The following is a 20902-nucleotide window of genomic DNA, read 5'->3' as shown; positions in this document are numbered from 1 at the left end:
CATACTCTACCAAATTTTGATGGGTAACTAGTACTTTTTACAAGTATAGGGCTTCGTGGCGTATGCACTTGACGCTCGATTTAAGCTCCGCTATTGAAATCATATACGTGCCTCGAATAGGCGAATAAAACGGTTCCTTCGTCTGTAACATGTTTCGTCGACACTGATGCAGATTTGAAAATAGCAGCACCATTTTAACTCGAAATCAGTGTCCATGGAAAAGAAACACAAAAAAGTACCAGGAAGTTATGGCAAGCCCAAGTTATAGGCTTCTGTAATGACTTAAAAATGCTGTTCAAGCAAAACTTTAAGTTTAAGCTCATTTTGGTTTAGTTTAGAAGATATTTTTGAGACTACAACCCTATTCAACTTTTTCAAGTAGAATATCAGTGGAAAGCAAGGTATCCTATTTCGTTATATGATTGAGTGAATACGACCGAAGAACTGTCGATTATTTTGAACTCACCTTTTCAAGTCGTAAAACTCATTTGAATTGCAAATAACTTTCAAAATTGATATTCACGACCGCGCTCGGTCAGCTCAGTCTTGCACGTGCAAAGAGCTTGCAAACTACGACAACTTTTAGCGTCTTTTTCAGCTTCTAAGGAGTCAAAAAACACGTCATTTCGACCCTATTACCTTGGATACTATCTGTTCTGTCCAGGTCTGCCAGTGTCTTTATGCTGGATCAAGTGGTCTAGATACCATGTCGAGGATTTGTGCTTTTAACTTTGTCGCGTCGTTTCTTCAGGTAAATGGAAAAATGTGTGTGGATAGAAAGACAGTGTTCATCTTTCTCGTTGTGGGCATTGTAAAATAAATATATAAAGTTAAATGTGACAAGGAAGAGCGTAATGCACATAGCATTGTGCAGGAGAAATCCTAATTAGCAACCGCCATGACAGCTCTTCTTGAACATGACTTCAGTGACAACGCAAGAAGTTGTTACTACTTGTATATTGTTTGTGTACTTACCGCTTGTTTATTCATTTCTCTTTTCATTTCTGTGCATATTTTTTTCAACTAGCTTTTATGATTATAGCGTTTTGACCTGAAATGCGTTTCAAACGCACTTGTTCTTTCCTTTACCTTCAATCCCAACAGAGAGAGACGGTAACCGAGAAAGCCTAATAACATAGACTCCAGTATCTGTTTATCAGAGAATTGGTTCCCATCTTTCATATAGAGGCCGCGGAGGCTAGTCCTTACCTTAATCTGCATTGTCAGGAAACCTGTAAATTCCCTAATGCCTTTGTTCAGTAAGAGTAAAGGACATGAAATTTGTCAACAAAAAAAATTTGGTGGCTATAAATGAGTTTTTCAATTCAGACGTTGACATTTATCATTTGGAACGAATAGCACTCAGGTGCGTAAGTCTTCATAATATATTTGTCTCTTTTTTTTTTCTCCATTGGACATTATCAAGAAGAAAATTAGAGCACTACGAAATCAACAACTTCAAGGAAGGAAGGAAATACATGACAACTCCTAACAAGGTCAGATTACTTCCTTTTTTTGCAAAATATAATTTATCTAGGCCTGTTTGTCTGCGTTTAACGATTTTAACCTACCATGAATACTTTTTATTTGTCTCACCACTGTCAACGAAATATCTCAACATAAAATGCTAAGTAGGGCGTTCATTTGATGACAAATTTCGGTCAACCTAAAGCCTGAATGTCTCGGCTCTTGAGGCAAAACACGATGTCATATTTTGTTTTTCTCCGACTAAGTTATAGAATTTTGTTTTAGATCTTCGATAGGTTATAGTTTGGTAAGTTCTCACTCTTTTACCTCCTTCAATATAGCTCTTGGAGCTTTAAAATTACTGAAAAAAATATCAATATGCTCTTACAATTATCTTTTTTTCCTGAATTCTTTTTGAGATCTCTGACAAGGTTAATAGTTTTACATTTTCTTACAAGAATTAACCTTTTTTCAATTCAAACGGAAAACCCTTGGAGCCTAAGTGTTATGAAGTTAAGTTTTAAACCAAACTAAAAGTGTATACTCCAAAAGTAGATTTTATTGACAAGTTATTCCTGCGTTTTCCGTCCAATTATACAGAGGCTTTTTTTTGACATGATTTAATAAAAATCTTCGAGCCTGAGTACTAACACTTTCTGGTGGTATTTTGTGGTGGTATTCTCCAAATTGATTTTTGTGTCGCAAATTGCTTGTTAAATTTAACATCAACTGACACATGAAGCGATTTCAATAAATTTCTTAGCGACTAATTATTTGAAACGTTTGAGCTCGCAGAACTTAAAGCAAATTGGAAAAGTATGTTCCATGAGTTGACCAGTGCTTGTTTCTCAAATTGCTGCTAAGGTTTATCATCAACTGATGCATAATATACGAACCTAATCATTAAAAATACTTGAGGTCTTAGCTAGGTTTCAACCAAAGTGAACAGTATGTTCAGAAGTTGGTCATTGTCTCTCAAATTGCTAATGGAGTTTGACATCAACTGTGTCTTTGTGATGCGATCCAATCTCCGAACCAATTTTTTTTAATTCTGAGCTCTTGAGGCTTAAACTAACTGAAAGAGTATGCTCAAAAATTGATTTTTTTGTTAACTTCGTTTCGTGTTTTTCAATTCATTTTAGTGTTAGATGTTGGTACAGTCGGCCGGCTTAAAGATACTTTATCGTGAGAAACTAGCAATAATCAAAGATTTGTAAAGTGCGTTCGATCTTTAGTAAAAGTATTTTTCTATTGTACTAATTGCGCAGAAATATTCAAGGAAAGTGGATTGTAGGGTGCTTTCGGTCAGTGTCATAAACCAGTTGCAAAGTTGAAAACAACAATAAGGTATAATAGTTCAACATCTTAGTAATGTACTTGATAGAATGGCAGTGGCCAAAATAACTAGTAGGACAAAATTGAACAAATCGAAAAACGAAAATATGTAATAGCTGGCTGCAATCTTTCCACCTCAAACGACACCTCCAGCCCAGCGGTAATTTCACGTACACGTGTAACACCGATTCCAAATATGGCGGCGTGTGCACGAAAGCGAGGTTTTTCGGTAGCAACTGTTACTAAGGCAAAAGCTGTTACTCGTTTCTCTGTGCGAGTGCGAGTTGTTTACAATTTGTTGAAGCGTGTTTTTCGAAGATATTCCCACAGCACACATACAGGTACGGAAAGAATTGCTCATCAATCTTTTTTAAAATACTTGGGAGGCATTTCAAGGTCAGTAGACTCATCCCATTTTGTTTGCGAAGCCTTTTGTTAAGCAAATGTTCGTAAACGGGCGCCATCGTGAAATTTATATTAGGAGTTCCGAGACAAGAATCGCTTACAATCGCCAGCAGGATCTATATTTTCTGTATTTTCCAAGGATATGCTTGTAAATATACTTAAGCGTAAAAGAAATACGGTTATAGCGACGATTCAAGACATAGTTATGTTATAAATGTTAGCTTTCCTGTCCCATGTGTAGGCCTATGCAAAGGAAATGCGTCAATTGTAATGAATATCGCATTGTCTCATAAACCTTTAAACTTCTAGTAAACTGTGGCTTATGCTGTTTTCCTTTTAGCGTTTTTATATTGAGCAGCGCTTTACCAATTTCTCCTTTGTCGTAATCCCAGTGAAGTATGCCCGATAATTGATGTGTTGTAAGACAGGATATCATGTGGATGCAGATGTTAGAAAGGTCACTTACCAATGTCTTTCAAAAGAGGATCCATCAAAACTGAAGTTAACTTTTGCTACTTTCTAAAACTATTGTGGTTTTAGTAAAGAAATTCTGATTTTATACAGTTTGTATCTAAATACATACAATACATTATGTTTATAGACCTGGCTTATCGAAATTCGGAGAGATGTTTCGAAGGATTTTCAAATCACCGAACGAACAAAAGTATGCTCAAATGAATAAAGGGGTAAGTTTCTAAAGAAAATGTGGTGCTGCGTCGGTGGGAGAGTATAGCAGGTAATTTAGTGTTAAAAACTGGGTTGAAAACGTAAATTAGCCACCGTAAAGGGTAAAAAAGCTGACGTTTCGAGCGTTAGCCCTTCGTCAGAGCGATAGACGAAGGGCTAACGCTCGAAACGTCAGCTTTTTTACCCTTTACGGTGGCTAATTTACGTTTTCAACCCAGTTGTTAACACTAAATTACCTAAAAGTATGCTCACTTCACTTTAAGTACTCGCATTTTCGCCGCCATATTTGCAATCGGTGTCTTCAGCTCAAAGCGGCCAAGAAACATTTGCATATAAGATCGAGGCTATTTGTGCCACACAGCCAGTCCGCCGGTCCAAAATGGCGCCCAATGCCTCAAATCGCATGGTACCACGATCGATCCCCTCAGGACTGATTTATAAAACCCTCGAGAGTGATTTCCGTAAAAACGACACGATTAGTATGCGTTTTCCTTCGTCGAACGCAAATATTTATGGAAAATTTACTTCTTTGGCTCTCTCGTCGAAAATTTGAACAAGAAAGCAGCATTTCTTTTTCATAAGGACTTTGCGAATTATTTGAGTCATAATTTAAGAAAGCAAGAACTAAGTTAATGCAGTTATTTCTTATTCCTTCCTGATTTTTCAAAATGTAGTAAGAACAAAAAAGTGGCACACGAGGCGCAGCCGAGTGTGTCACTGATGTTCTTACCACATTTTGACGTCCTCTGTGATCTATTACTGAACAGACGCACGGCAACTTGGAATCTATTTGTTAAATAGAACAAAGCTGAGCTAAAGTTGTCACGCCATCTGCAAAATTGTACTATGTCCGACCTTCTCCGCGACTTCTCTCTAGTTTTTTTTCATTAATTAAAAGTGAAATTTCGAACAGGCAAGCTTGAAAATAGCAACAGAAGAACCAAACAAAGGTTTGAAAACATGCGAGGCGCCGTAACTGACGTTATTACAACGTGAGCAGAGACGAAAATCTTGAAAGAAATGCGCCACATCTAGTATGTACCTTAGAATAGATTATGTATTTCACTCGGATCAGTCTTTCTTGTTTGATTTTTGCTTGAAGTACCAAGGACATTCACAAGTCAGTCTGCAAAGAATAAAAATAAACCATACATGAACAAATGCTGCAAAATTTAAACCTTGCTCTCCCTAACGAGAATAGTACAGTGTTGTTTAATTGTCTTGGGAACACATTTTATAATGTTAGACGAAAACTATTTATTGTTTCACGTGATGTTGATGTTCTTATGTTCTTACTTACTGTGATGTTCTTACTTACTGATGTTCGAACTGTAGTCAATAAAAATTACAGATGTTTAGAGAACTTAAACGAAGATCTTCAACTGCTTTGATTAGGAAGCCACTATCTTCCGGTTGTTGTTAGCCTGGTTACTTTTGTTGAATATCTCTGACGAGACCACTAAGGACACTGTAAGAAAAAAACAGATCTATTCCTACAGATAACTTCTAGAATAATCTTTCCAGCCGACGCCGTCTAAAAGTACAACTATTAAGACCCTAACAAGATTAGTAGAACAAGTTTGCAACGTACTAGACAGCTTAGCTCACGGATAAAGAATTAAATAGTCAAACATTTGGCGGTGTTTTTTCTTTGTTTCTTTTCTTATTTGTTGGTTTATTTGGCTTATCATGTCAGTAATCAACGTATTTATTGGATTCGCAGAATAATGAGGTGGAAACAGAAAAGAAAACTGTTATGTAATAGAGGACTGGAAACTGAGAATAGGAAACGAACGAAGTGAAGCAAAGAACTCAGCTAAACGTGAGTCGTTCAATTTGTTTTGTTTTGTTTTGTTTTTCTGGTAAATTAAGGCAGTCAACTACAATGTAATGATGCCCCGATTGATTTGAAGCTTGAACATCCCCTCCCCCTTGGCAAGCCACGGGCACTTGACGGTCGTCTGTGCCCGATGGGCGGAGAATTTGAACCTTGCTTGGCTGGGTTGGGGAATTTGAAGCGGAAGTGTCAAGTATTTCCAGTGAAATACACAAGTTTTATCTCCTAAATATGGAGGTGTTTAAAAGTAAAGAGTTCACTATCGCGAGGGAATGGCTCAGAACAAAAGGTCTACAACTTGTAGGTTTTCAAGCTTGGTATATAAGAAGAAAGTCACGGTCGCTAATTTTGCCTTTTACGAAAATATTGACCTTCAAATACGGCCCTTAAGTGTGGCAATTGAACGTAATTTTAATCCCGAGTACGACAATTTGAACTAACCAATATTCAAAAGTTCAAATACCCGACGAGTTGCTCGGGGGGATGTTGAAACTTTGAATTCATCGACGAACCAAGGCAATCCATTACAATGTAACTTGGAGAACGTGGCCAAAAATTTTAACAATGACAAAGTATTAAGTTGATATAGGGACATTTTCAAGGCGTTGTGTTTACCTTTTTGCTTCTCGTTGCTAAGTTCCAGGAACATTCCGGTTAGTTGCAAAAGTTTTAAAACTGAAAAATCAAAACTATTTTCTTACGGCAGAAAATTTTGAAACAGATGAACTTCAGAGCTGAAGGAATTAAATAAGCTTCGGAAAATGACCGCTTAAAACTTCTTAAAACTAGATTAACAGGCTTTGAGTTCAAAAGGAATATTTCTCAACCGAGTTACATTAAAAACGGAAAGGTTTTGCTTAAAATTGCGCAGGTGTGACTAAAATATATGGTAGAACCAAGCGTAAACGTAATTTTTATCTGAAGTAAGTTAATACACGTGGTAAATTGTTAAATTTCTTGGGTATTTTCAATTAATCAATCAATCATTGAAGACATAGGATCAGTAGAAAGAACTGTTGACCAATCACAGCTGACTAGTTCTAGACAAGCAAATTGATATTCCGCCCGTTGATAAACTGGGCACTGTAAGTACATGTCACGAAAGACAGCAGCATTCTGCGCGATGATTCAAATTATATACTTTCTAAACCTTGAAGAATATTGTTTGAGATCATGCAATGAACTGAGCGTCCCTGCAGGTATCTGAGTGAAAGAAAAACAATTCAACTGAAAACGAATACGTAACATTTGTTATATTTTTATCAGAAGATATCGTAAAAACAAATAATTTACTGTTGAACCAGAAATAGTTTTTGGAGATTATTTGGAAAAATGACAATTTCTCAAATTTTCAGTTTCACTATGAAGCATCTATTTTCTCCAAGTGATGGCTTTATTGCAAAAAGAAAAAAGTAAAAGTTTAAAGCTCCCGGAGTATTGTATGTGAATGCTTTTAATGAGGAAAAAGGAATTTGTTGGATAGCTGACGAGTTTTCAGAATTTCGTAGAGAACAAAATGAATTTCCCTTTTTTGTTTACTTTTCGTGAGGAGCAAAAAAAACCTTCGTTAGAAATACACCGTAAACTGCCGCTTATAAGCCTCCCGCCAGTTAAAAGCCCTCCCCTCACTTATACCCCACCCCTCCCCTCACTTATACCCCACCCCTCCCCTCACTTATATCCCACCCCCCCCCCTACTGGTTATCGGCCCATTAGCCCGAAAACAAAAAAAACATATCCGTCCGTAAGCCTTCCTCTAGCTTTTCTTTTCTTGTTTTGAGACAGGAACTCAGTACTACACCTGTAATTTTAACAGAAAATTTGAAATTTTTTGCAGAATAATAATTTCATTAATATTTTTAAATTATCAAATCTCTTTGTACTTACTAAACCTTTAATTATGTTCCAATCTATTGAAATAAATTCGATTTATACTGACGTTTTTGAGGTTAATTAAAAGAAGTAAAGAAAAAACGTATTTTGACCAGCACTTATGTAGCTCGTTTCGAAGCGCTATTTGTAGTCTGGTTATGAGCCTACTCGGATATACGCCCTCCAAAAACTCGATCCTTACAAAGTTGTATCAGCCTCGAGTTTATAAGCGGAAGTTAAAGGTATGTTCCCTAAATCTCTCTCTTGAGCTTGCCTCGAGGGTTGCTATTTTATCTGCTTTTTTTTACTCTAAAATTTTCGGAACCATTTTCCTCCTAGAAAGGCCCAAAATATTAACTACATTTTCTTTAGCAAGCATGGAACATTTAGGAAGGGTAAACGAACGAAAACAGAAACAAGCAGAAAAAAAAAACAGAACGCTGGGAGGGTCATCTATAGACGAGCCAGGTTGTGAACCATCCTGTGAAATTTCACCAATTAGAGCGATTTCTTTTCTTTAAATATCGTGTGCGCTTAGAATTAATCTTTAACCTTTTCCTGAAATTCTTATGGAAGTACATTTCACAAAAAACAGAAAATGATGATGACTTATGCTTCAACTTGTGAAAACAAAAGGAACGATATCTTGTCTTGCAATTAAACTTGCCGGGTGAATAGTTTTGAAAAAGAAGTGATTTTTTTTTTATAAGAGAAGTGTTTCCCAAAGAAAGGTGGATGCTTAATCATGCATAAAAAACCCAGGCATTCGTCTCAAGAAGGAGATTTCTCAACTTTGTTATTAGAACTCACCAAGGACAGCCACAATTACCAAGGGAAGCACGCTACAGCAAATTAGCATGAAGCATAATGTCATTCAGTTTGCCTTAGGAAAATTTTAGCCCGTAGAATGGATGCCAAAAGTTTTTCATCAATTTCAAATTTCTGACGGGGTAGATGTTGCATAAAATAGCCAATGGACTATTTTTTATGACTGGCCATAAAAATGTTTTGACGAGAAAGTTTTAGTAATGATAATTTTTTAATCCACAAAATTGTTACTGCGCAAATGCATTTAGGAGTTGGACTTCCCAGTTTTACTTATGGAGTCATTGCTTTTTAGCCTGATGGGGACTGCTTAGTTTTTCATGAAGTTGTATGTTAAGAACCTAAACAGCGGACCACTTGATCAAAGTTTCAAAAACCGTTTTTTAAATCTATTTCAAGATCGTGGTGAAGTTGAAAATTTTGTATCTTTAACGTAGGAGCTATTAACTTAAGAATCAAGAATTTGGTTAAGGTTAAGCGAAGGCATGGCTGTCTGTCTTAATCGAAATATTTCCCACGGTGAAAAAGGAATTAAAAAATAACATACTCTGACTGAAATAGTATTTTGCTAAAATACAAAAACAGAAAACCACGGAGCAAAAGTTGTGACTGCATTTAGTAGGGCGAAGAAATAATTGGATTTCCGTTTTTTTAATTTTTTTGATTGGGGCGGGGAGTAGGGGAAAAATAATTTCCTTTTAGTTTCCAAGTACCAAAATTTAGTTGGATTACAGGTTTATTTCAAGTTCTTTAAGTTTACAGAAATGTTTTTATTGTGCAAATTTTGCAGAACCACTAGTTTTTCTCAATATTTCAAAAAATAAACCCCTGCCCAAGTTTGTTCAAACCAGTACTTATTTTTACGTTCAATTTTACTGGATATAATGCACAGACCCTTCTCCTTCTCCAGATATTGTAATGGTTTCCCATTTATATTTGGTAACTGTTTGTTTCCACCGTGTTTTTGTGGTTTTGTGCAATACTTAAAGCGCACTACACGGCAGCCATTTTATCCTCGGTAGTTTATTTAAAATTGTAAATTTCCTTTTAATCCTTAAATCAGAATATTTCTAATTTTAAGATCTCCGAGAATTTTTGTCTGGAAATTTTTTTTCCCAAGAAAAATATTCCAGCAGATGTTCTTAGAGATCTTAAAATCAACTCTGCTTCTTTAAAGATTAAAAAGAAAAAGAAAACTGACCAACGGGGCCTGAGCCCCTCCGAGGTGCTTTAACAATTAAATTAAACGACGGCTGGGGGGATCCAGCCGCCGTTTAATTTGAATTGTTAAATGTGCATTACTGCTAGACCACAGAGGCTTTTGGTAAGAGGACATGGCAAAATTACACTAGAAGTAGGTTCGCTCCCATTGTTGATAGAAACAATAGGTTCACTCAGTACATGTATCACCTTCTTGGGAATGTTAAACATGCACTATTTGCATCCTTACCAATGTACAAAACATATGTTGAACAGCCGTTTTATGATCGACCCACTCTCCTCTAAATAAATGCTCTCTAACTTTATGGTAAACTTTTCAGCCCAAAATAATTCCTGCCACTCAAAACTCAAACTAAACAATTTCCTTACGAATTTAATGCAAAGGGTTACACAAGGGTCGAGAAAAGCGTGCAAACTAGAATTAACATAAAACATTTATTTTACGTACGTGAGATTTGTGGTTTAAACTCTGCATGCAATTATCGTAGTGGACTTTCAAAAATAAAATATTTGTTTTCGATCTCTTTAAGGTTTGAACTCTGACAAGGAAGAAGTTCAAGACATTGACAAATATAAATGAAAATATGTGAATAAATCTTTAGTCGAAACTGTGACGTTTTTGGTGTTTATTTTTTCTTTCTCTTACTAACACTGCAGCTACACTCTACCTTTGAAAGATTATATAACAATTTTTCTCTTCCATTTTTTACTTCTACAGTGTGACAGACTTTTGACTTGCAATTCTTCCACTAGTCTAACGGTTTTTTTTAATGACTTTTTTCTTATTTACATTACTACTGCTAGACTGACAGATTTTTATCAAAGACTTTAATTTGCACTACCACCGCTAGAATTTGAAAAATTTTAAATCGACTATTCAACTGCACTACTACTTCTACAGTCGACAAATATTTTTAATGACTTTCTACAACACACTGACAGATTTTGAACGACTCTTATTTGCACTATTGCTACAACTGCAGCACACTGACAGATTTTCAACGACTCTTATTTGCACTATTGCTACAACTACTGCAACTCTGACAGATTTTCAACGACTCTTTTATTTGCACTATTGCTTCTACTGCACTCTGACAGATTTTCAACGACTCTTTTTCGCACTTCTACTACTACACTGATAGATTTTGAGCGACTCTTATTTGCACTACTACTATTACGCTGACAGATTTTGAACGACTCTTATTTGCAGTACTACTACTACGCTGATAGATTTTGAGCGACTCTTATTTGCACTACTACTACTACGCTGATAGATTTTGAACGGCTCTTATTTGCAGTACTACTACTACACTGATAGATTTTGAACGGCTCTTATTTGCACTACTACTACTACACTGATAGATTTTGAACGGCTCTTATTAGCAGTACTACTACTACTACACTCTGACAGATTTTTAACGAGTCTTTTATTTACACTACCACTCTCTAACAGATTTTTGTTTTATTTGTACTTCCACTACTACTACACTTTATCAGATTTTGAACGAGTATTTCATTTGCACGACAACTCTCAAATTGTGCAACATCTACTAGACCTTAACAAAATTTTGGAACGAGATATTATTTGCACTACTACTGCTGAATTTTGAAAGACTTTCTCAACTTTTTTCTATTAGTAATATTTTGCCGGACTAAGACAGATTTTTGAACGGCGTTTTACCTGCACTGCTACCTGTACATTTAAGAGACCTTCTAAAAAACGTTATATTTGCACTGCTAGTACTGGACTACGACATATTTTGAACTACTTTCTTGTTTGCACTACTAATAATGCTACCGCTAGTCTTCGACAGTTTTTTTGACGACTACTTCTATATTTGACAGATCTTTAGAACGACATTTTAATTTTGCACTAGATTTTGAATGACTTTTTCACCGATTGTCTATTAGTACCATTACTGCTAGACTTTGACAGATTTTTGAACAACTCTTTACTTGCACTACTTTCACAACAAGATACTTTAAAAGATTTTTCACTCACGAACAGATTCTAAAATGTTTTACTTGTACTTTTCTACTACACTTCTTTATAAAATTACTTCTCACTTGCATCACTACTACTACTACAAGATCTTCACAGATTTCTGAACGTCTTTTTTTCTCGCACTACTACTGCTATACTTTGACAGGTTTTAAAACGACTCTTGACTTGCACCACTAACCCCACAAAGACTTTCAGAGGTTTCTTCCTTCAGTAATAAAATTCAAGCAAGCTGCAAAAAAGAACGCAAGAATGTAATGTAAACACAATAGAATTACAAGTCTCAGGAGGATGATAGCACTTAGAATCAAATACTATTCACAAGCTATTCTTTCTGTTAACAATGGGAGCAAACCTACTTTTAGTGTAATTTTGCCATGTCCTCTTACCAAAAGCCTCTGTGGTCTAGCGGTAGTGCACATTTAACAACTCAAATTAGGCGACGGCCGTATCCCCGCCGTCGTTTAATTTAAGTTGTTAAAGCACCTCCAAGGGGCCTAAGGCCCCGTTGGTCAGTTTTCTTTTTCCTTTTAATCTTTTAAGAAGCAGAAATTAATTTAATTTCAAGAGCTCCGAGAACTTTCTTCTGATTTCTTTTTTTTTATTTTTCAGAAAAAAATTATCGCAGCTGTTAAAATTAAGCAAATTTCTGTTCCTTTTAAGATTAAAGCTCCTCCGAATTGCAAAGCTACAGCTTAAATTTAAACTACGATGGAAGGATATGGTCGTCGAACGACCCAAGCAATTTGCATTACCAGAAGGAGCAAGAGAAAACGTGATGAAAGAAGAATATCTCTGGGAAAAAACTTTGAAATGTAAAAACGATTATCATTTAACATTCGACATGCAGAGCATTTCCTCTTTCAAAGGCATACATTACTTTTCTAGGAGACATTTTGCTTGTTTCCAGTTTGTCTGATGAACACTATTTTTTCAACTTTGTTTGCTGTTAGATTTAAATTTTAGTGATATTGGCGATAAGGTAATTTCAAAAGTTATTTGTTTGGATTCAAATAGTTCCAATAACTTCTAGATATTGTTTTACAAGTGTTAAGAAATATTTGTATCTTTATTTTGGTTTTAAATTTTTTACTAACAAAACTTTTGCCTCTGCTCGGTTGTTTTTTGTTATTTTTTAGTGAAATATTACCGTCCTTTTAAGTAAAGAAGGGTCGATATTTTCAATCTGTATATTTGAAACAAAAATATCTTCTCTATTTGATAGACAGATAGGCTGATAGACAGCTAGAGCACTAAAGGAACACATCAAAATCTCTCTTAAAGACTTCAACTTAAAAGGCTTAAAACGATATAGCATAACGCACAAAAATTAAATGAGCTAAAAATTTTCTATGGTGACGGAATTTTTAGATTTTCCTCTTTGGGTTCATTTTGTTTGAAAACTTCCTTAATGAGAAATACATAGCGTTTAAATACCTGTCATTATGAGGTTCAATTCTGTGTTATTGCGAGAACAGCTTCATGGTTTTATTTAAGTAAGTTGCTTGAGTCAGAAAATATTTCAATTCTTTTCAAAGTTGTCCAAAAGTTTTCGCGGACTACTAATTTAAAATTATTGAATTTTCCATTTATTAAAAAAAGCAGCCTAATTATGTAGTTTAAGTTGTTCCGTTATCCAATTGTCATGATCTGTTACCGTTGATAAAATACACCATGTGTTTCCAAATGTCCTTTAAGATTCTTAAACAAATCCACAATAACTAATGAAAGCACTAATTTTATTTCATAGAGTAAATCACAGCTTTTCCTATGAAGCTCAAAATTTTTCCGCTATCCACGCACCATATACTTTCTTTCAAAATCTATCAAAAGATTAGGATAATTTTCATTTTGCTACAAAAGACGTCAAAACGTCAATATCATCTTTTTGTGTTCTAATTTAAAGCTACGGAGCGAAAAGAACAGCATTGTAATTTGTTTGATAAGAACTCTTTGTCAATCTCAAGATGCTTTTCCAAGACGCTCACAACTCTTACTAAAGGCTGAAGGCTGCTCCAAACATGACTTCTCAATTCTCTTGTTTTCTTGAGGCATGCTCAGAAGGAGACATGTAGATAGTGTTTGAAGCGCTTCCTGAAACGCATACCCCACTGATGAAGGGAAAATATTTTAAATTCCAACAACAGGTTTTTTTTTACTTCCCGAAATATACTAGTGGAAATTCATGTTGTTGGCATTATCAGTTAGAAACTATTGTTTGTGTGTAAAATATTTCAGTTTCTCGTAAAAAAGGTCCCATTCAATTTGAGAAGTACCCTTTTCATTTAAAAACCTGTGTCATTTTATATGAAAAAATTCCACTTTTACTGAAGAAAGTCTCCTGAACTCCAAATTATTTTTCAACAAATTGCACGTGGCAACCTGAATTAGGAGAGAACTTTGACTTTGCTGCTAATTTTGAATATAACATCCACTGTTTTTGTTGATGCAAATGGCTTAAGGACAAAAGGAATCATGTTCTATAGAACGACTTCCCTTGAGAAGTTCAGGAAGAGTCAGAGAGTTATCCCTTGCACTAAAAAAGTGACTGTCTTAGTTTGTATAATTTTGAATGTTGCATCCAGAGATCATGATCTCGCTCGCCAACTTTTTGTTGTTCTACTTTTATGTAGCAGATTTGTAAAGGTAAAATTGGGTAATATTTGGCTTTTTCTGAATGTATGGTGTTAAACAAAACTGTTTAACTTTTGAGGGACTCTAATGAACAAGTTTAAAAATTGTTTAATCCAAGCAAAGTTGTTATGGTTTTTGAATGAAAAAAAAAGAGAGAGAACGTTATTTTTTTTGTTTGCAAACAAATCCCGGAAGAAATAAAACAAAAAAATTCTCTCGCCATGTTGAGTGTTCTCAAACGATTTTCTCGAATATTTCCCGTTCGTTTAAAAAATAATGGATACACCATTTGATTCACAAGCAATGAAACTTTTTATGTAATATCTGTAAATGTACAAGTTACGTCCATCAGTGACTCGATAGATCTTACTCTCCCATCACAGTTTGTCGGATCTGAAACAACAACGCATTTGATTATCCATCTCTTGCATCATGTGTTTCACTTCCAAAGTCTTTGCTGGTTAAACATTTAAGATTTAAAATGACAAATACAACCATGTTTAGAAATGCCGTTTTTGGGTTAAAGGCTCTCTTTCTTGATGATAATCCTCCCTCGTTCAGAAAAGGTTTTTCTCCTGCAAAAAGAGCTTTTTTTACTTAGGAAATGCTTTTCTCTTGCTAAAAGGGCCGAGGCTCTAAATTTTTCATTTGAAAAGTATCGCTCTTACAGGGAAACGAATCAGTTTCTTTTAAAAGTTATCATTGGCAACATGGATGTTAGGAGGCTGCTCTTTATGCCGCTGTCAAAGTTGCAAACGTCAATATTTTAAAAAACTTTGAGCGAAATAAATGTGATAATCGATCAAATAAGAGTTCCTTCCAATATATTTAGGAGATAGTTCACAGTCACGAGCCCGCGGGGAATAGTTTTTTTTAGAATTGCTCAGATTCTGTAACAGTTGTAAATTTTTCTTGTCGTTGTAACCATTCTGTAAATAGGAAAACTTTGTGCATGTTTTGCTCCAAATGTTGTGATTTCTCGTGTCGGGATAAGCAGCTAGTTTTATCTGGAATTTAACAGCAAAAACTTCTATACTACTTTTGAGAAGTGTTAGGCTAAACTAAGTAGCACCTTTTGGGTTCTTAGGAATTGAAATTGAAATTCACTCTTCCTCGGTGAAATCGACAAAACGCGAGGTAGTCATTTTAAAATTTCGCAACCCTGCAGTAATCATCTCAGGTGAGGTGATTATAGTGAGATATGACGCAATCCTCGACCAATCAGGGCGCTAGAATTTCAATATCCACCTGAGCAATTATACTAATGAGTATCAGTTGGCGGCGTTTCTAAATTCTTATGGCAATGGTTGCTTTGCACTACTCGCCTTACATGCATTATCTGTTGCATGTACTTGTTTATTTGAAAATGACCTTTTAACTGGTTGTAACTGCTCACTTTGTTTAAGCTAAGTCTTTAATTTTCCACTAGAAAATTTATAATAAATAAATTTATTATGAAAATGATTACTATTATTTCCTTGGAAATTTTTTCCACATCGAAAAATGTAACTTTCAATGATTTGATTTTTTTTCACCTTAGTGTTTTCACCTTAGTGTTTTCGCACTAAACGAGAAAAAGCGACGGAATCATCAGAAGAATAAAAACTTTGGCGACGTTCTTAAATTCCTACTGTAACTGTTGCCTTGAATTATTTACAAAACAATGATGCAAACAACTTACATTTCGCCGAGTTCTTCTTTATCTTTCTGTTTGTTTTCCATTCCATTTCAGTCCAATCCTCGTTGAATCCGTTTTCCTCCTCTCCTTTTGACTCTGCAAATCCATTGAAACAAATTGATTAATAACATACAACGCATAAGGTAAATTTTCTCTTCGTCAAATGAGCCATGTTTGTTTCAACTAGTACCACCACAAAGTTACAAACAACCACTAAGTCACGGTGTTTTAGAGGCGTATAACTCTCTTGATAAAGCTCAAAACAGAAAGCTAAATCGACAGGATAACCGTTCTTGAATAAGCTTTGCGGTCCAAAAGTCTCAAGTTTTCCTTTTCCCTACTTTTGCTTTTTTTTTTACAGATTTCTATGAACGTTTCAATTTTCTTTCGCTTATTTTCTGAGACAGCAGTTGCTTATTATATTTTCCTTGTAATATTTATATATAAATTGTTAAAACGCTATCTGTCCAAAATTGATCCCCTCAGATCCCCATCTTAGCTGGGCCATTGCATCGTAAAGCTGCGATGCCTTGTCTATGCAAAGGGTAACATATGGGTAGAAGTCAGTCAAGTATATTTTTACTAGTACTCTTCTGTAGACGGCCATCCCAACTCGAGAGTGAGCAGACGACGATAATTCGTAGCCGACTTTAACCAAGCTGGCCTGTAGACTATCGAAAACTTGGTTGTGGCTATGAAGCTTCCTCCATTGCCAGAGGCCCTCTCCATTGAGTTGAAGAGAAAATGATGGTTTTTTCTTACCCATAAACGGTGCAGAGATATTTATGAAAGCAGGATTGATCGGAGATTCTACGAGCTCTGATGAGAGCTCCCGATCAATACGCTGCATTTCTTGTACGGAACACATGACTGAAATTATGAGACTCTTGAAACTTAGGTTGCTTTAGCGATTGAAGAAGACTTATGATTAAAGCAGCTTTTTTCCCCGAAGTTAATTGTTTCGAAGGAACAATAGTTGCGACATTAGAGCCAATTAGACAGCAGTTGCCAATAGTTACGCATCTGAATTCATAACATTTGTCTGTAAATAACACTTTTCTTTAATGAACGGTTATACTGAATTTTGCAAACATTGCTAGACGTATTTAAGTAAGTAAGTAACTTCATTTCTGAGTCAAACATAAAGACCAGCCAAAGGAAAAATCCAAATAGGGAACATGTAAGAGAATAATGGTATCTTTAAAGTTCGATTAGTTCAACAATCGAACTCGCAAAAAAAGTAGGTTCCATGAACCTCCAACCAAGGATTGAGGTTCTGTTTTATGTTATTGCCTATTTTCTATTTCGTTAAAATCGCTTCAATCGGTATTGAAAACTATGAGCGATGCTTCCGACAACTGGCTTGTGAGTGCGACGATCGTCGAGATAGAACTAAAGTCTTTCTTGCGACAATAATAGGAGTGTGGTTTCCATATGATAGTAACGATTGCTGAATATTTCTACAGCGATCTCAGCGATCTCAGCGATCATATCTTAAAAGCTTTTACAGTTTTTAAAGCATTGTCTAGTTACCACCCCAATTTCAATACTAATTAGGCGGCGTGTGCGCGATTGTTTGCGGAGGCGGAGCTTAGCATACCTTAATATTCTCGCGGGAAGTTTAAAATAGGTCACTTGTATTCTCGTGGGGGTCTCCAAAGGACAAATTTGGATAGAACACTACGATGGTGAGCAAACGTTTTCGAAATTCGCGTTTTGCGACTACTTCCAAAGTTTGGAATCCCTTGAAAATTTCTATGACGCTTTCTAGAATGTCAAATAAAAATAACCATATGGTAAAAGAGAAATCTAGCAATTGAGTGAAGATAAATTACGCCTGAAAGTGCGCGGAGATCGACTTCTCATACAAGCAGGATGCTAACATAGTCAATTTTCAAGGCAAATTTGCGACCTCTTCTGAAAGCGCAAGAACAAAGTGAGAATGATACACTGTTCAATTGAACTTTCTTCTTTAAAAGCCATATGCTAAAAGTAGCATTTGAAAAGTAGTTTATCCGTAAACGAAGAGAACGTAAGCCTTCCTCGGCATTTTCAGCCCCTTTTCCTATTGTTTGACAATCATTTTCTAATTAGCTTTTAAATTTAGCGCCAGCGTCTCAATGAAAGTGCCGGATATGTCGCTGAATTCTGGGCGATGAGGCATGCGCGACTTTTGACTGCCGTGTTTTTTTAGTAACCTAACTTTATCTGATGTCAAATGAAAGGATTTTTCGTCGAGCAATTTGATGGTATTTTGCGGCTTCCCTTGAGTGTTGCCAATGGTGTCGTTACAAATTATCGAGAGAAAGCACAGATGCAAAAGGGCAAGAGGACTGTAATGTTTGAGAGCATTGTTCTCTCCATCTTCTTCGTTTCTTATCACGTCATGGATATAGAAGCAATGAAAGTAGAGCTGTTCCATTGATCAAAATTATACATGATTACCTTGACCACTGAAGTACTTGAGTGAGCCATGGTTGCGTATCATTGTTAGAGTGTAGTAGACCAAGATGTGAATATACGGAGTTGTCATTATTTCATTGGTGTAACCTGAGCCAGTTCCAGGCATCCATATCAAATAGGCTCTCCACATTTTAGCCTGTGTATTTGAGAAAGAATGGTTATAAAAATTGGAATGTCTTTTTACAAAAAGGACTAAGGATTGAAGTAAAAAAGTTTCTTTTTTTAACACAAACCTTATCCTGTAGTTTAACGACTTTATCTTTGCCGTGGGTATCTTTGCTTAGGAGTTCTAATATCTCCTGAAAGCACTGAAAAGAGAGGATTTTCATTTATTGAGTGAAAGTTGATTTAAACTGTTCAAAAATCTGTTTAAACCCAAGGTTGTGGGTTCCTTTCAACACAAGATGAATTTATTTGTTTATTACTAAACAATCATTTACTCACTGTCTACAGTTTTTGAACAACATGTGCTCTTTCTAGGCGCAAAAACTTGTAAATTGACAGGGAAGCTTTTCCAGGAGCAGTCACTTCTCTCATCCCAGCGAGGATGTCCTTTTAAGGGTCCTGCTTGATTCTCTTGTTTTCCACATGTTGAGAGAGATTCTTAAGGAGTGTATGATGGCAAGTAGTGCATCTAAATGGGGAAAGTACCTCTTTGATGGGGGCTTGCCTAGGTTGTCAGCCTGATTTCATGAAAGGTAAATTGCATTACAAAGTGAAACTCTTGCAATACTCGCTTTGAATTTCTTTATATAATAAGACAACGAAAGATATAATTTACCTCATCCCGATCAACATCTTTGAGGGTTAGCCCTGTCTCTAGTCTGTCCATCACTCTTAACATCAAGTGAAGTTCGTCAGTGACAACGTTGCTAAGAAGTATTTCAAATAATGGTTGATGCAAGCATCCAACTTGCTTGTGCCCGTCCGGGCCCAATTTTCATTTCAAAATTTCCGCCTGGTATTATGAATATGAAACATCCATGTTGCACCTTAAGATGAGAAAAAGAGAACATCAGTATTGTAAAACATGTTTTCAAGAGATGAAAGACATAACATAATTTGAAAAGAATCTGTCTTTTTTGCGGATTAGGTACCAAATGCATGAATTGTTTGAAATGACTCTTTTTTATGCCCATTGCCAGAAGCAGAAACTGTTGAAAAAAAAGAAAAACAAGGTATTATAAATAACAAACTCAAAGGTTTTCACATTTATATAGTCCTACTTTGTAGTTGCCACCAAGGTATAACTACAAATTTACTTTCTACCTTTGATCAAGATGAATCCATCATCAATTAACTTTTTTACCGTCTGCGTTACATTTGCCAGACCAGTTCTCAGGTTGTTAAAAACCTCAGATGTTTTGAGTACAACAATGGTGTGGTTGCCTGTTGTGACAAAATAAGCAAGGTTGATAGATAGTAATTCTAAAGGTGTGATTAGAATTCAGCATTTTTTTTTCAATGTTGTCACAATTATTAATGATACACGTAGTCAGAATTAGTTTTACCTGCACTGTTTTGTACTGTCTGCATCTTCCAGTTAGCCTTGTAGTTGCATGAATTCAAAATAATTACCTATCAATGCACTGTACTAGCACTACAGAGAACATGTTGATGCTCATATAAGATGGAAAAGGAACAAAGGAAATGAGACATTCTGGCTCCATCGCCTGATATTTTAACTTTAACTGTTGGACTGTCTTGGTGATTGAATTCCTTCAGCGGCAGCAAAATGAAACAGATCAATATATTTGATAACACTTAATAATTGAGATTACCCACTCTTAATTTGTTTTTGTGGCAAACAAGGCAAACTATTCATAACCATCTCTAGTAGTTCTACTTAAATGATCTTCAATTCTTTGATTAAGTAGGTCTTCAAGTGGCAACTCAGCTCCTGGCCGATTCTCTGATGTTTTTTGAATGTTACATCTGAAGTCTAAACCTGCTTTACATCCTTCCACCAAGAAGGTTCTTGCAAGTGATTCATCTTGCTGTGTCGGCTCATGGTAGGCCTCCCATGAAATAGAAAACCTATCCATGATAAAAAATATTGCTTTTATAAGGTTTCCCCAACAATTAAGTTAAAATAACCATATGGTAAAACAGCAATAGAAATTTCCCCTTCACAAAATTACGTCCATAAGTAGGCAAAGGGCTGTTTCTCATACTAGCAATATGTAAAGAAGCGAGTTTTCATACTCGATTTGATATGTCTTCTAGACGTCCTAAAGCAACAGCAAAGGTACAGGGGGCCTCCATAATCTCTCTTCTTCAAAGGTCATATGGTAAAAGGGGTTTATTCAAAGCGATTTTGGTGAAAACAAGAAAAAAATGCACCCCTGTGGTGATTTTTAGGCCATTTTCTCTATTATGTGGCGCGCGCCTCGCCAATTCAGTTTCAAATTTACCAATGGTAAGTCTTAAAAAGTCCCGGTTTACCAGTATGTCGCTATAGGTCGGTAATCTCCAA

At 35.8% G+C, this 20902-nt stretch overlaps 3 protein-coding genes across 4 annotated transcripts; 1 reads left to right on the top strand and 2 right to left on the bottom strand.

Moving 5' to 3' along the window:
- The first annotated feature begins 611 nt into the window (after window positions 1-611).
- Window positions 612-10267, top strand: LOC113672052 (uncharacterized). 2 transcript variants are annotated; one of them, XR_016189241.1, is made up of 5 exons: window positions 612-751; window positions 1427-1496; window positions 3809-3893; window positions 5618-5716; window positions 10180-10267. XR_016189241.1 is itself a non-coding variant. In XM_089214804.1 (4 exons), the coding sequence occupies exons 1-3, from the start codon at window positions 2999-3001 to the stop codon at window positions 5654-5656; spliced, it is 324 nt and encodes a 107-aa protein (XP_089070930.1). In that variant the 5' UTR covers window positions 2969-2998; the 3' UTR covers window positions 5657-5716; window positions 10180-10267. The 2 variants fall into 2 exon arrangements, 1 of the variants encoding a protein (XP_089070930.1); XM_089214804.1 differs by lacking the exons at window positions 612-751; window positions 1427-1496 and adding an exon at window positions 2969-3198.
- A 7983-nt stretch (window positions 10268-18250) lies between these two features.
- Window positions 18251-19406, bottom strand: LOC149041640 (uncharacterized). Its single transcript, XM_089214805.1, has 3 exons — window positions 19208-19406; window positions 18660-18734; window positions 18251-18562 (listed from the first exon to the last, which is right to left on the bottom strand). The coding sequence occupies exons 1-3, from the start codon at window positions 19268-19270 to the stop codon at window positions 18395-18397; spliced, it is 306 nt and encodes a 101-aa protein (XP_089070931.1). The 5' UTR covers window positions 19271-19406; the 3' UTR covers window positions 18251-18394.
- Window positions 19280-20471, bottom strand: LOC113678801 (uncharacterized). Its single transcript, XM_089180901.1, has 4 exons — window positions 20273-20471; window positions 19696-19854; window positions 19524-19580; window positions 19280-19418 (listed from the first exon to the last, which is right to left on the bottom strand). The coding sequence occupies exons 1-4, from the start codon at window positions 20469-20471 to the stop codon at window positions 19372-19374; spliced, it is 462 nt and encodes a 153-aa protein (XP_089037027.1). The 3' UTR covers window positions 19280-19371.
- Between the last annotated feature and the right edge of the window lie 431 nt (window positions 20472-20902).

The sequence above is a fragment of the Pocillopora damicornis genome, chromosome 8 (genome assembly GCF_964200805.1).
Source record: "Pocillopora damicornis chromosome 8, jaPocDami1.2, whole genome shotgun sequence".
Taxonomy (NCBI): Eukaryota; Metazoa; Cnidaria; class Anthozoa; order Scleractinia; family Pocilloporidae; genus Pocillopora; species Pocillopora damicornis.
Note: the sequence above shows the minus strand (reverse complement) of the source record. Positions and strands in the feature narration are given on the sequence as shown.